This window comes from Ostrea edulis, chromosome 8 (assembly GCF_947568905.1).
Source record: "Ostrea edulis chromosome 8, xbOstEdul1.1, whole genome shotgun sequence".
Classification (NCBI taxonomy): Eukaryota; Metazoa; Mollusca; class Bivalvia; order Ostreida; family Ostreidae; genus Ostrea; species Ostrea edulis.
This window is the reverse complement of record NC_079171.1, coordinates 21,632,388-21,649,613: the sequence shown is the minus strand read 5'-3', so window position 1 is coordinate 21,649,613 and position 17,226 is coordinate 21,632,388. Positions and strand designations below refer to the sequence as shown.

The 17,226-nt window shown below is 35.3% G+C and overlaps 2 protein-coding genes across 2 annotated transcripts in view; both read right to left on the bottom strand.

Annotated features, from left to right (window-relative positions):
- Positions 1-5,118, bottom strand: part of LOC125662929 (multiple epidermal growth factor-like domains protein 10) — a gene marked incomplete at its 5' end in the record, with an annotated part of 15,676 nt that extends 10,558 nt beyond the window's left edge. The window contains 4 exons of the mRNA XM_056147496.1: positions 661-772; positions 2,042-2,179; positions 4,317-4,640; positions 4,854-5,118. Coding sequence (XP_056003471.1) covers positions 661-772; positions 2,042-2,179; positions 4,317-4,640; positions 4,854-5,118 — 839 coding nt within the window. The remainder of the gene's footprint in view (positions 1-660; positions 773-2,041; positions 2,180-4,316; positions 4,641-4,853) is intronic.
- LOC125661175 (uncharacterized) overlaps positions 5,117-17,226 on the bottom strand; it is a 26,999-nt gene continuing 14,889 nt past the window's right edge. The window contains exons 2-5 of the mRNA XM_056147150.1: positions 9,924-10,133; positions 9,367-9,630; positions 5,501-5,581; positions 5,117-5,243 (exon numbers count right to left, since the gene is read on the bottom strand). Coding sequence (XP_056003125.1) covers positions 5,122-5,243; positions 5,501-5,581; positions 9,367-9,630; positions 9,924-10,133 — 677 coding nt within the window. The 3' untranslated portion in view covers positions 5,117-5,121. The remainder of the gene's footprint in view (positions 5,244-5,500; positions 5,582-9,366; positions 9,631-9,923; positions 10,134-17,226) is intronic.

Genomic DNA, 17,226 nt, shown 5'->3' with positions numbered 1-17,226 from the left:
CATTTTATCGGCGGAACCGTGTTCACATAAGACCGACGAAGGTTAACGTTCATATTCGCGACGTCACTCCACCACGAGCTAAAATTTCAGCCGTGCCAAGTCGCTGTGAAACCAACACTCAACCTGACAAGCCTGTTGAGATGATTCCAGAATCAACATTTGCACCTGAGATTGAGTCTAAACCTTCTCATACATCCGAACCATTAACTGTAAACTCTAGACCCAAACGCGAAATTAAAGAGCCAGTCTATCTCAAAGACTATGTCAGATATTAAGCTCTCGCTTACATTTGTGACCCTGAGTTTTCTATTCATAGCGAGCTGTCAATTGTATTTTGATTTTGTATCATGGGCAATGTTTTTTTTTTGTTACTACATTGTTATTGTAAATTTTATTATAAGAAAAGGGGATGTTGATTGAGTATCCTTGATGTGAACCTGACTCTAGTCGAGTCCGTGTTTTATACATTGCCTGTTAATGTATTGTGTAAAACGTCACTTCCAGCATCTTCATTAAATGTGTTCATAGTTTGCAACACGTGTTTTGTGTGAGCTTTACTACATAATTGGCCTGTTAATCCAGCTTATTTACACACGTTAAATCAAGAAAGGTGCGAGGGACACAAGTCTCTAAATGTTTTTGTTTATTCAAAATGCATACCTAAGGAGAACGACTCCGACAACTGCTACAATTGCAACAAAGGTGCTTGCTCCCACTCCTGCACCAATTGCAATGTTGGTTCCGTGGTCTTGTGGTGAAGTTTCATACAGACCTGAAATTTAAATCTTAGATTGTTCAACTAATTATTCAGGTGAAACTCGCAGTCACACTGACTCAGATACATGTAGAAAACGTAGTACCGAGGCAAGGAGCAGTTTGTTGGAAACGACACCTTTACTTCTATAAATCTGGATGTACATGTATTTATTCGAAATCGGATGATATGTACATATTTAACAATTTACATGTACATTGCATCATACAAAACCAATCCTTTCTTCGTATCAACTCCATTTAGACCAGTACAATCGTTTTGTATATTTCGTGTTTGAAACGATACTACTAAAACATTGCTGTGATGTCATTCCTCTGTTCTTGTAGACCAAAATATACCTGGAGCAGTTTGATAATAATATTTGTCATTTCAAAATGTATTATCGAACTGCAGCGATAACAAAATAGAGTGAAACCAAAGTTTACTATTATCAGAAATTAAACAATATATCAAAAGTTACAAATTCAGGGTAAGCAAATGCAAGCAATTCATGTTGTTAAAATGAAACAAATTCATGCAGAAAATATCATTTTCACATCACCCTTTCGCCAACACTAACATTAACAATAGAGTTTTTGCTGCTCGATGTTTCGGTGCAGCAATGTTTATAAGCGAATCTACATCTATTTCTGATTAAGAATCTGTACATGTACAAATTTTACATTTAATTCAACCCAGTCCTCCATGGTGATGATATCATCCTACACTGTGTCGCATCAATATCAGTCACTTCATGTAATTATCTGAAACTGTTCTAGAAGTCACAAGATTTCTTTACTAAACAGATGAAAACAGAAGTGTTAAGTTTTTGATGCCAAAAGAAAGAAAACTTCTCCCTTTACTTTGTCTATTTATTAGATGGTTTCAAGTAGAAAACTATGATACTTGAAGTCATATTGTGTTAGTATTGGACTATTCCACATAACTTTTGAATAGTATTCAAATGACTATGTATGCCGAATATAATTCTATATGTAAAATCATCAGACTGTTTTCAGCCTCAAAACAATCTGATACAATTTTACATCGGCATATGCTCATAATAGACTAACAGATACAAAATATACATGTATGTCAGATAAAAGACAAACAGATGCATCAGTGGTACATATCTTTACTAAAGGGTATCATATAATTGACGTGTACAAACTCGTCCCAGATGAAATAGAAAGACGAATGTATGAAGCATAGATATAAAAGTTTTGAGAAGCATTAATCAAATATTTAGCATGCAAGGCTGCCTGAAACAATTGGTATTCTTCTCACCTTGTGTACAATTTTCACCCGTATAGTCTCTAGTACACCCGTCAATACAGGACCCATTGTTTACGTAACACGTCCCGTTATAACAATGAGGACTACACTCCTCCTCGCAGGACGCGCCATAGAACGTTGGACTGCATTCTTAAAAAATAAAGGAACCTTTCACTACATATGGTATATATTACTCCAATTTAAAGTATCCAAGTATATATAGTCCTGACCCATAACATGACTGACATTTGGTTGGTTTTATATTGTTTAATAGGATATTTCAATCATATGGAGACGTCACGGGGAAGGGCCGCAAAATTTAGGTCTATGCTTGGCACTTACGGCCTTGAACAGGGAGGAATCTTGATCGTACCTCACTTATTGTGACAGGGACCTGGGTTTTACGGTCTCATCCGAAGGACTGCCCAGTACCGAGGACCTACTCTAGTCCAGATGGCCAAGGGGAATATGATTTACAGAAGGAAACGATTAGAAATTCCAAACAATGACACAAAATAAGTTGTAAAACATTAAGTAACTGTTCCATCGAGATTTCTTGTAAGAACAAGCCCTATAAACAAGTGGCGTGGAACGAGCGAGAAGGCTCACCCATAGGTATTTAATAAACAAACTAAAAAAACCGCAAATGAATATATATATATATATATATATATATATATATATATATATATATATATATATTTAATAAATTCTTTTTTCTTGGTATCGGGGTAGAATAAAGTAAAAAAAATCAAATCCAATGCTCAAATTTTTATCTATAGCGCTTTCGCCCTGCGGGCTCGTCAGTAGATTTTTAAACAGTGTAAACAAGTTCCATTATGACGTCATGCTCGTGACGTTATGTGGGCAACGTTAAACATAATACAGTCATAATTGTGACGTCAGAACATTATACAATGTTAATGTTAGGCACTTTTAAAAAATACAGACATATTTCAAACTTCCTGTACATTAAAGGAGACATTCTATGTAAAATGTACATGTTAAATAACATGAAGTAAAATATTAACAGTTTAGTTTCGGCTTAAACAGTTTTATGAAATAGTTTTCCTTGGCTTTGCGTAATACGGAACTTTCGGGATGTGCCGGAACGACCGATTATATTTGACTTTTATACACCACCGTCACGTGATAATAACCAATTGTAGGGCAAAGTTTACAACGATACAAATGGTGTTGCGCTAGCAGACGGTCCGTAAAGAGCTCTGCGCAGTCCTTCGATGACGATTCAAGTCACTATTGGTGCTTAGTACCTGGGTGTAAATTAGATGGAAGGGAAAATGTCATTTAGATGCGTATCATTGGATGCAAGGCGTGAAGTTTTACCAATATCCTAAAGATACTCCTTAGATTTACTTCCCTCGCCAACTCACACAATTCAATCAAATGCATTTTCCTATGAATGGTTATAGTGATTCCATTCTTTCAAAAATAGTAATTGAATGCAGGAATTTTACAGCAAATTGAAGTATTCCATGCTTGTTTACTTAGTTGTTATTGTAACCCGGAAGTAACATGCCCTACAAATTACGTTCAACGCGCGATAAAAGTCAGAGTGGATCCGTATTTCGAAAGTCCCGTATTGTTCTTTTCCTCTTTTACTTTGTAAAATTGGAAAATATAAAAACTGCCTTCCCCGCACGAATCAAAATGTCCGCTACACGGTGTGTTTCTTATTGTAGGATCTCTGATCTGTTGTTTATGTACACGAACACGGTCAGCCAATTTGGTTCCTGTTTGTCCTAAATAGTTTTCCCCACATGTAGGGCACGTCGTACAATAAAGTAGATTTTTAGATTTACACGTCATAGTTGAATTTACTTTGAAGTTCATTCCGTTTTTGAAAGTTATGGAGTGGCCGGTTTGTATAAATTGGCAAATACCGCATCGTGGATCCTATATATATATATATATATATATATATATATATATATATATAATCAAATGAATAACTCAAGATAGGATACTCGCGTTGTAATATGAAGATTGTATAGGATTCTAAATCCCTGTACCGATTTTTCCTTGGACTCGCATCGAAGATTAGAAGCGAAATTTGTGGATGGAAACTTTAAGAAATTGGAGGCCACAGCAGGCGATAATACGATATGAAACATCACTGGTACGTCCTGAAGATCATGTCTGCATCAAAATTGGTAACACTTTTAAAACCTATAAAGATGATCACGCCTCTATACGAGTTAAATTCTCGAATGAGATATAAAACAATATGCAAACATATCCAAATAGTAAATACGTATGTTATTACCAGTACATCGTTTTCCTTGCCATCCCCTTTTACAACTACAATTCCCTGTGATTCGTTCGCATCTCTTCGATGTACAACCAGCACCACAAATACTCCGACATGCCACTCCAAACTTTCCATCGATACAACCATAACTACAATACCCAGATTTCCTGTTGCATCCGTTTTGACAGTCTGGGTTGCATGCTGCATTACACGTGTCTTTGTAGTAACCGGTTTCGCATCCATTAGTACAGGAGCCAGTGACGTCATTACACACCCGTCCCCTACAGTGTACACCGAACTCTTTAGAACAAGTAGGTCCGAAGTGTAATACGTCACATCCTATAGTTAAAAGTTGAAAAGTGTGCTAACATAAGTAAATGAATAAACGCAATATTTTTCTTTGTAATAGCACCCCTCAAAACAACCCCGATAAAATAATTGTATAATTTTTTAATCTTTTATTGTATCAGTACAATCCTTTTCTATTATGTACACGACTGTTCTTATTTAACATTTTAAAATGCAGAATTAAAAATATTTGAGTTAACTTACTGTCACAGAGATCTCCTGTCCAGTTTGTTTTACAACCCCCAATGCAATGTCCGTTGTGTGCATCACATGTTCCTGACTTACAGTTAGGACGACATGCTCTGTTACAGAATAGACCGTGATATCCAGCATTACAGTCACTACACGCTCCAGTGATCCTGTCACAAGTCCGGGGACGACACTGGGGGTCACACTGGTGCTCACATGTGTATCCATAATAAAAGTCAGCACAGCCAGTGGTACATATCCCGTTTCCTTGTTCGCACGTGTTTCATATGCAGTGTTGGTTACACTGTGACTTACACGTATTTCCCCAGTACCCCGTGATACAGCCCTCGGTACAGTATCCATTAGATGGATTGCATGCAGCATTTACACAGGTATCACTGCAAGCTGTCAAAATTCCAATGTCATGATATTAAGAATAAATTGTTACTTTATCTATCTTTGAGTGCTATGTATATTACTACCATTATGTTTATTGATTCGCGTTGAGTTTAGATAGATTACATTTCTTGTATCTTGTTGTTGTTGTTTGTTTTTTTGTTAATCGTTCTGCCCGTCTATAGTGATGCACTAGCACCTCTACTTCAATGTGATACATTGTGTGTAGTGGTCAAGTACAAATGATGTAAATTTCAGATACTTACGACACGCCCCACTAATGATGTCACATGTTGAACAACCTTGACAACGTGAACATGATTCTCCATATCTCCCTACACTGCAGCCTAAACAATACAAGGAAATTCATCATATTGCCAATACTCTAAATGAAACTTAAAGGACACATCTCATGTTTTCAAAGTATACAATATTACATGCATTTTGTCTTCTTTATGCTTATAGTATTGCATAACTAGCATGTTGCAAAAAAAATATGCTGGTGTAAGAGGAAAAGGACGCTTCCGAACTGTTCTCATAAGTGATTCGAAATGTTTATTTATTTTTACATGGTGACTAACAATCCTACAAAGTATAAACAAATTCCGTTGAGCGGTGGGGGACAAAACACATGGTACGAGCCTTGTTTACATAACAAAGAATTGTGAGTGCTGTATCTCACTTATACCTCAACAACTGACTTTGGTTGACCATTAGGAATGCTTTCGTTAAGCATTGTAAACAATAAAAATGGAAATTTAAAATTTGAAAATGTTCTGCTCAAATCGTATCCATGCCCCTTTAACTAATGATTTTGACTGCGTATTACTTCGTTTGCTTAATGAGTATAAAAGGCTCACGGTGGTTGTGGCCGGTCAGCAGAGATATTACATCCTCCTAGGCTTCCGATCCCACCTCTGTTATGCCCAAGGGTCCATGTTCAGTGGCGGATCTAAGGGCGCCCCCCCCCCCCATAACATTCTCAAATTTAAAGTAAATCGTGGTATCTTGTTTAGAAAATGTTCTAAACGGTCAAAAAAGCAATAATTTCTTCCAGTCCCGGAGAAGGAAATGACAAAATCTTTTGATTTCTAGAATTACTTTATTGGGAGAACTTATTTTTCAAAAACCCTCAAAATTTGCATCATTTTATTAATTTCACCTTATTAAAAATGATAGAAAATAGTACAAATGACTAAATAGGAGACATATTTTAAGCCCTAAAAAATCTGTTAAATACAGGAGCTTTCGGGGCTTCGCCACCTGCCCCCCCCCTCCCCCAGGGCTTCGCCCTGGACCCACTGGGGGTCGCCTTATAAAGTAGCGAACTCGTAACCGCAATTCCTGGATCCGCCCCTGATGTTTGCCCTCCTTTTATATGTTTAGAGGATTTATGAGATTCATTACTGTTCATTATCTTCACTTTTGCATCTTGACCTAATTATACCTTGTATGTTGACATTGTCGAATCAAAATTAAAAGTTAGATCTTTTCGTACATTCACCTAATGAAATCGCAGTGGAGATCACGTTTTAGTGACTCGATACAATACATCTAACCATGTTACTGATTTCGTCAATCACAGCATGGCCAACTCAAAAACATTTCAATATCTTTAAAACTTCCATATATATTTTGAGTTTTTGTTTGCACAATGAGTTATCGTATATTTAGATATGGAGTAATATTTTGATAATATGTTAATAAATGCAACATTGTGCAAAATATCCGGATTTTTCTGAATGCTTTTCAAATTTGATTATTTTTGAAAATAAATAATTTTCTAATTATCACATGTACCAATACGGGAACATATTATAAAGTGACCCCCCTCTTTCACTATATGATTTCACGTGATGAAGCCTTCTACACACACCATATTTCTGGATGATTGATTAGATATTGTTTAACGTCCCTCTCGAGAATATTTCACTCATATGGAGACGTCACCATTGCCGGTGAAGGGCTGCAAAATATAGACGTATGTTTGGCGCTTACGGCTTTTGAGCAGGGAGGTATCTTTATCGTGCCACACCTGCTGTGACACGGGACCTCGGGTTTTGCGGTCTCATCCGAAGGACCGCCCCATTTAGTCGCCTCGTACGACAAGCAAGGGGTACTGAGGACCTATTCTAACCGGATCCCCACGAGACTTTCCGGATGAAAGCACGGTCATAAAATAACATACGTATATGTATATGAAAACGGAATCACAACAGCATAGAAATTGTATCGAATAACAAACACACTGAGATTTACCGGGGGTGAAAATCTGAAGAGATTTCTTGGTGGGAAGTCGGACATACTGTGCCTAGAATCAGACCGGAAGTTACATGTAATTACAATATAGAGGCTGTACACCGAATGTGCACAGAGAGGATCGGTTTTAGCGCCAAAATATACATAGAGTCGGGCTTTTACTGAAAGAAACTATTTCAAATCTGACACTTGTGAAGGAACACCTTCCATTATTATCAGACCCGTTTTTATCCGGGTTACAAAATTTATGTCTTTTATTTCATGTGTTTCCGTATTCTGGCATTTAATGCCAACTCTCGTTTGTCAGTCATACTTTTTCGTGACCGTTATATTTTACGGCCCCTACAGTATGTTATAATCAGTATTATTCGTATGAGTAAACATTGTGTCATCATTATCGGTTTAGGTGATTTATTATGGGGTTCGTTTAACAAAACAACTGCTGTTTAGATTTGTGTATAACACTCTCATGTTTATTTGTTTCTTATTGTAGATTTTACGGGTTTCATGGTCGACAAAGTTAAAAAAAGAGAGTAAATATTATAATAAGCAATGAATTTTGAATAGAACAGCAAGGTAATGGATCTTGAAGAATTATATTGGTATAAACTTTATTCATTTTTTACAACGTTAAATATGATAACTTCACTTATTCAAGCATTTGTTGTATTAAAATTAGTTCAAAGAAAATGTCACACGAAATAAGAAAAGTTCACAATTGACAACCACACACATGTACGCAGTGCCATACTCTCAAACGTTCACAGTGGCATTTATACATCCAAATAGCATGTCCTGCTTATGTGAATTTTCAGTGTTGTAGCAAAGAATGACAAAATGGGGGAGGGGGTAAGGGTCATGAACATTTGCATTACCATGGATTTACTTATGAAATTCGAACAAAAGTATTGTATGGAATATACACCCCCCCCCCTGTGAAACACAAATTCCTTATTATAAATTGTCATGTAGTATATTTACACCAAAACCTTTGCTGTTTCACGGTGAGAGCATGTGTTTACAAACACTGCGAAAATGCTCATTCTTTGATCAATTGCAAATGAGGTTAAGCTATGAAAAATGAAGATTAATATTTTTTTACTCAATATTGTACAATAATTTGACGAATTAAATGGTCATATATTTATATCAATAAGCGTTTTAAAATATATGATGTTTTAAAGCCTGATTTCAAAGAACATAATTTCTACCCCGAATCACAAGGAGTTGTAATTTAGGGGCAATTAATCAATTAACACTAGTATTAAAATTAACAATCGATTACTAATGAATTCTTAATTTCTACTTTGCACTGAAAAAATCTCATTAGCATAACTGTAGAGTTTTTTTTTTAATATACGAGTTACGAGTTAAAATATAGCGGTATCCAGAGTTACGTGCGTTCTTCTTTCCCCGTGCCAGTCTGTACCAAAACCACACAATTGTGCCCGAATTTTATTGTTTGCAGGGCTGCAACACTATCTTGCAATCCCCGCTCAGAGGGTACATCAGCAAGGGAATTCTCATTTGCATGATATTGTCGACCTTCGTCCTCCCTTTACAGATTTTTCGCATTTGAGAAGAAGTAAACGATGTTTAACGGATAATTATAACCGATGAATGGACTTTATAATTATTTCCAATTCACCATGACGATGCGAGCTCTAAATGGCAGGGTCCTAATTATCATATAATATCGAATTTTTCAAGCGATGTGCACAGCAGGTAGAAAAGAAAACCAAGATGGCGGCGTGGTATACCTTGTGAATAGTTTCTTTACAGGAAGATATTTTTTATTGCACAAGTTTAAAACGTCGAGAGCCTGTGTTATTAAACTATATATGTCAATTTGAATTTTTAGAGTTCACATTACCATACATTTCTATCTCACAAATCTCCAGCACAGCTCCAATCTCTTTCAAGATATTATCTTCGGGGGCATCATACGTGGTCTGCACGATGACGTATCTCGCCGTCTCTTTACAAGGAATGTCAATCACGGCTGGAGGCGTGGCCGGGGCGGTTGTGTTGTCCTTGTAACAGCGTTTTCTCTGTGACGTTAAGGTTGTAGTGGTGTCCGCCGATTTGTTTGATACATCTAAGTAGAACTGGCGAAATCGGTATGGAGGCCAATTAGCTGTGTAAGAAAAAAATATTTTGTATCTCACATCGTTTATCATGTAGTAAACAGTCATTAGTTGATCATGTCCAAGTCGCGATCGTTCCTGTATATTTTTTTCTAAAAGAAATCCCCAAATACCAGATAATTCTTTAAACCACCTAGACACATAAACATTCAATTGATTATTAGTTACACTGTTGTATTAACTTAACATATATAACAACGTACGATATCGTAGAAATAGAAGAATTGTGAAAATTTACATGTAAAATACACTGCATCATAGTAATCTATCTAGACCGCCTTACTCTCATTTCTGTAGTATATTTTCACAGATTCCAAACTATATTCGCCTCCAAGGTCGACTTGGAACCACGCTATGGAGTGTCCTAGAGCTGTTTGTGAACACTCTCTGTATGTCTGGCCTTTATTTCCGTCAATGGATTTACTCGCTGGAAATGCCCCCTCGTGTGTGGAGCTTTGAGAAGCTACTGTTCCTTTTTTTCTGCTTAGATTTACTAAAAAGATAATCAGTTGATTCAAAATCATATTCAGTAAATGAGTATTTTAGAAAAGTATACATGTGTCATTATCATCATTAAAGTAAAATATGGACAAAATGTACAAAAATACATCAGAAGTACGACCATTGATAAACAATAATAGCATAGGTTAATTCTTTACAATATGTCATATGTATCTGATCAGTCTATACAGATACAAATGTACGTGCATGGGAGATTACAACTTCATATTTTCCCGAAAACATCATATTTTCTCATCATACCCCAGCCTTTTGGAAGCCTCTTGCATTTTCCATTAACTTCTACATCAAGGTAAACGCATTTTATTGTGACACAATACAATACGTCCGATTCATATCCCGTAAGGCGTGCATGTAAACGTTTGTTTAAACGCGGGACCGGGGTGGGATTACAAGTTTCTGATGCAGTGTAATCAACAGATTTTAGCGGATACACCAAGTAATCATCATTCAGAGAGAATTACATGTATGCCATTTCGATGCTTGTACATTCTAATACGTTGACATTGCTACTGTTATGACGACCACAGCCACAAATAGTACACGCACAAATCCGGAACTGTTTCGCAATTTTATATTGTTGTTTTGTTTTGGTAAATAAGCAATTTATTGCATGATAGTAGGTAATATTTCTTGGGTGACGAGATTTTCATTAATATCACTCATAGTAATGAATGGTAAAAAATGTAACCTTTAATGAACTGGTGAATTAAAGGACGAACGGAACCCTCCTCCCTTTAAGTAGGAATATGAAGTCTGGACAAAAGAGAAATCATTAGTTTCCTTTTCTTTTTGTCAACATTTTAGTGGTTCGGCGGAAATTCCATGATTTTATATGAAAAAATGCATTGATTTTAATATTGTTTTTTACTAATAGAATTAAATATATGTGAGATACGAAGACATTGTAAGCCTGTAAGCTAAAACCTTCATAGATATCCCAGAAAGGGGGATTAAACCCTCGAAATCTTTCTAAATACGGTTTCTACAGTGCTGAAAGTTGTAGTGAATAACATATTGAAAACCAGTATGTCGTGGAGCTCGCCTTTAACTTTCATTCATTTCACTTGTGTGATCTCTTGTGCGATATTCCTCGGCATTCAGGACGAGAGCAACAATAGAGTAACGGGAAGGAAGTGTGTTTTCCAAACAAAACGTTTTATCGATAATAAGAAGCTACATTTTACATCCTGTTCACTTCGGTGATATCGCATCAAATTTAGACTCAAGTACAAGATATCTGCTCGTCACACAAAATGATATATATTTTTTTACTAGAATAAGCAACAAGTATAATCACTTCCACGAAAGCAAGAAACAGCAAAAGACCCCGATATACGGTAATTGTTTTAATTTTCACCACACATTATCTCGCATCCTCAGCGCACATATCCCCCCCCCCCCCCCCCCCACACACACCCTCTCTCTTTCTGTAAGTCTGGGGATTTTCCAATAATGCAATTATAGAATGAATTCATCTCAAGTTTTGCAAGCTTTAACTACATTTAAAACAGTCAACATCAAATGTCATGATATATGGTGAACTTTGTCGATACCCCATGGGAATCCAAATTAAAACGATGATAGCCTACAGGTCAAAATCAATTAGTGGAAAAGAAACAAAGGTTGCAAATTCGTTTTATAAATTAGGATTTATCATAATTTAAAAAATAAAAGGGAAAACGTTTGAATTGAAAATATTAAAAATATTTTGAACTCTTGTGGACTTTCTAACATTTGGTTTTATCATGTAATGCAAGGTGGTTAAAAACTAAAGTGAAACTAACATTAATTGATCATTTAAACAAAATTGGCACTCTTCGCTTCAAATTTCACCGAAAGCATTAAACTACAGAATTTATAAAGAAGAACTGAAATTTGAGAATTATCTTAATGTATTATCAAAAAATGATGCGATTAGATTTTGTAGATTTCAAACATGCAATTACCATCTACCGATTGCAAGTGGGCGTTGGATTAACAAACCAAGAAAAGATAGAATATGTACATACTGTAATTTACAAGAGATTGGGGATACATTTCATTATCTATTCAACTGCAATGCAATGCAGGAACAAATAATGAAATTTTTATCACCTAAACAAATAAGAATTAAAAATATTTTTACTTTTAAACAAATCATATCTAACAGCAAATACATTTTTTATAGAAAATTCTGTACTTTCATTAAGAAAATAAATAAGATGTGCTCCCCTACCTAGAATGCCCATACTTCACATTAATAATAACACGGTTTTATTTTCTAAATTGATAATATACTTTATTACACACATGTATTATTTACTAAATGTATATATAATAACTTTTTATCTTTAACAGTGCGACATTTAACTCCGGACACGACAAAAATCCGGACTTTCGCCAACCCTTTTATTAAGGATACAAATAAACCCTTTACAAAAAAAGATGGGATTTTATGTCCACAAGACATGCACCAACATTTACACTTGTAACTATTGTAGTTTTTAAGATATTTCACCTGAAATCAAAAAATCCCATGGGATTTTGGAGGGATTTTTAATCCCACTTGGGGGATTTTCACTCCCACCAAAAATCCCATGGGAGAAAAAATATAATTTCTCCCATAGGATTTTAACTCCCGTATTTAAATTTAAAATGGGATACAATGTCCCATAGGAGGAAATGTCCCATAATGAACATGAAATGGCAGTGAATATCCTATTTGAGCATGAATGGGAATAAATATCCCAAATAAAACACAGGATGGGGACTTTTATCCCATGAATACAGTAATAAAGCAGAAAATTGTATCTTAAAGAGTGTTGTTTGTCATGATTCTTAAGAATGTACTTGCAAGCTAAGGAATGACATTAACTTTATATCTAGTAATTACACTCCTAAATTATGTAGACCTATACATGTGTTAATGGATAAATGTCTAAACAACATGAGAAATTAAATTATATTAGAGCTCTGCATTACTAAACTCTTTCCCATGCAATTTTAAATGTATACATATAACCCTATCACAAAAATATCAGAATAAAATTGAACGGTATTAAATTATGCAATTATCACAAAAATATCAGAATAAAATTGAACGGTATTAAATTATGCAGTTAGAACACTAACTTATTTACATGCAGCTGTTCATATTCACTATTGACAACCCTTTACAGGTCGTCAGGTGTGAATATTCACAGGAACCGGTATTTTTGTCTGTAATAATAATAGTACGCCTTATGGTACCATCCCCAATGAAAAAAATAACCCAAAAGGAATGGCACCATTTCTTACTCAAAACTTCGCTTCAAAATAATTCGAAAATTCTGCTTTTATCGTCACCCACCCCAATTGTCATTCTGATTCAGTAATCCCAGTGCTTTTATTAGGGGTGTGTGGTATATACCCCTACTCTTATCATTATGTACAGGCTAAATTATCGGTTCCTCTGATATGTTGTGGAATTTTGGAATAGCCTAGCTTACAGTTACAATTTGTTTACAATATATTAAAATTAGTGTTAATTAAGTGCTTACGGTGAAATCTGCTACTGCTAGATGATGCTAAGTTGTTTCGTGAACCGAATCAGACATCTCCAACAAGATTCTCGAAGATTTAACAACACAAGAATCATTTTACAAAATGCATGCTTCGGTCCATCATTCTCCCTCTGACAATCACATTCATTCTGAAGTCAAAGTACTTTCTCCTATACCTTAAGCGTCAAAAAGACTTTGACAGGTAAATACGAATAAACGGTTAACAGACATCTCGACCTTAAGAAAGTTCAGTCCTGGATGTTCTAGTCCAAAAAGAAGTATGACCCAATCTTATGCATTAATTTATTAAATTTCCGGTTGAGCAACACCCAAATCCTCTAGAGACATTGTTTACAGTTATATGACATTACCTAAATGTGTGACACAATATTAATCCACACCTGCTCAAAGGGGCATAAGCACCGAGCATAGACCTAAATTTTGCAGCCCTTCACTGGCAATGGTGACGTCTCCATACAAGTGAAAAATTCTCAAGCAGGACGTTTACGTTTTTGTTTTTTCTTTTGAAAATTTTGTTTTCATTTTTTTTTTAATGTTAAACATGAAAAGTATGACTAAATCTGTGTTGACAGCCAAAATTTTAACCTTCTGGATGCAGGAATAAAAGCAATATTTTAGCCTTCATTCTGCGTTATGTAAACAAAGACTGGAGTCTTTTTATGTTTACATTTAAGGTGGCTCACTACACCGGGAAATAGTTTCTCAAATCAGTACAAATTGATTTAATATTTTAAAAAAGATCCAGAAGATATACAATAAGTGTGTATTTCAACACATGAACAAAAGACTGGTGGATTTGAGCTCAAGATCTGTAGTTCACCAGCCCAATGCTCTCTCTCTCTCTCTCTCTCTGTCTGTCTGTCTCTTGTCCAATGCTTTATTAATTAACCACTTAGCTACCGTGTTATAGACGAATAAATCGATCGATACAAATACTTTCCCAAAACATTTAAATCGCCATCTTGTAACATAGGGTCATAAAGCTTTAGTGTAGTGAGTACCTTAACAAACCAGTGAAATGTTTAATTTTGTAATTGAATTTTCAAAGCATCTTTACTTTTGCACATGCAATTTTACAAAGATTATTCAATAAAGGGTAAAAAAAAAACAACACTTAAAAATACTTGTTTTTGATCCACTGTAGATTTTAGGAAAATATTAGATTCCTGGGTCAGAGAAATCTAGACATCATTAAATGATAATGAAGTATTGTAAAATGTATCGTGGAGCACAATGTATACCAGTATTATAAAATTCTGAGTATATCCATGAAGTAGATTGATTTTATCGGTGTCCAGTGAAATGTCCTTTTTCTACAAATACCGCGCTTTTTAAACAATTCTACCATTTTATGTCTTATTTCTAAGCATTATTCCAACGCGAATATTTTAATGAATATAACTTACAGAAAGTACATAAAATTTACTATATAGAATATACAACATTTCATTTTATCCCGCGTCCATTTAGGAAAACGAAAAGATACTTAATGTCCAAATAAATGTCCCATGTGATTTTGTCGCGCAATGACGCGACGTCAATGTACACAACCTACGTCTAGCTAAAACGTAAAATGTTGCTTTTATTATTTTTGAATTATCTAAATTAAAATGATTTTTAAAAATAGTATACAAGGTATTTAAGCTATTGCATGTGTATCTCATAGATATGTTTTACTCTAGATCTGGTACATATACTTTAATTGACTTTATCAAATGACAATTGTACAGACTACATTTTGTTGCATGTACTACTGTATGTCATCGTCGCAAACCACGGGTTATTGTTTCATTCTATTTCACATACGTTTGTGAAATAGAATGAAACAATAACCCGTGGTTTGCGACGATGTACTGTATGTATGCATATAAAAATTCAGCATTGAACAGATACACTTACGGTGTGTAAAACGTTGCAATATTATACAAATCTTGATTTATATACGAAACTCTTTAATCATATTCGATAATCTTGTTATTCATATATGACAAAATTTTAATTATATTCGATAATCTTAATATTTATATGCGAAAATTTTGATTTATATTCGATAATCTTGTTATTTATTTACATTTGGTAACCTTGTTATTTATATTCGATAATTATATAAATCTCGATTTATATTCCATAATATTTGATTCGTATTTGATAATGTTGATGTACACATGCTAGATGTACGCATGAATTTAGTCATATTGATTGTAGGTGAAATGCATAATTTCAAAAATTGATAAAAGAATTAACTTCATTGACCATGACCTGACCTCGGATGTCTTAAATTTAACTAGAGGAGCTACTCTGCTAAAATTAAACTTTAATAAATATACAGCACTACCAGCCGTGAGACATTTGGCCTACTGCCTGAATTGAATAGTTGACCTTGCCCTAATATGCTGAATAAACCCAGTAGCTATGTCGAAGCTTGGGTGGCTGCCCTGTAATCCCCCATAGGCTGCTTACCTAGCTGGATTAACAAGTGTGATACAAATTTGAATATGTATTAATCGTAATCAGAAACAGGGTGCAAATTTACATATATGGCGGAAAGGGTCGCGTGCAATTTTTTGTGGGGAACTGGGGAGGCGGCCAGTTTGACTACCAACGTAGGGGCAACACAGGGGGCCTTATGTGGACATGGGTGCCTGGACCTGAACGGGTGATCATCTAAGGGGGAAGAGATCTCTGCGCATCTCAACTGTCTCCTGCGTGCTACCTGGTTTAAAGAGCAAGTACAGAGCAAACTGTGGACCCTCCTACAGTTTCCAACATGCACCAGCCTGTAGCATTCCCTAGGAGTTGGATGTGAGCACAGGCACCAGAACGGTGGATATATATAGCGTGTTAGATCTTATGTACCCCCCCCCCTTCCAATGAATGAAAGATATATACATAAGTCACATATTAAATGAATTGAATGTCAAAATCTTGTTAGAGTATCAGTGACGTGTTGAACAACCTCACTGTTGTATTTAGGACCCAGGTGATCTCTGGCGGGTGTGAGCGATTGCCCCTGGAATATTTCGCCCACATGCGTTGGTACTCCAGAAGAGTAGAGGAAGCCCCTCTCTCTCTCTCTCTCTCTCTCTCTCTCTCTCTCTCTCTCGTAGAGTAAAATAAAAAAAATTCGCATATGAATATCAAGATTTCTCACATATAAATCAAAATTTCCGTCCGCATATAGATATCAAGATTTCTCACATATAAATCAAAATTTCCGTCCGCATATAGATATCAAGATTTCTCACATATAAATCAAAATTTCCGTCCGCATATAGATATCAAGATTATCGAATACAAATCAAGATTTCCGCATATGAATAACAATATCATTAGATCAAAAGTTCAACATCTGACAAAAAAATCTAAAGTCACACGGTTTTCACGAGACCACCCCTTCAAAACTAAATATGATATATATTGAAACTAACCGATTCGCAAGTAAAACATACGAGTATAAATAACACTCTGTATACCTTTTCTACTGTTTATTCAGAAATGAAAGTGAACATTAAAACGTTAAAA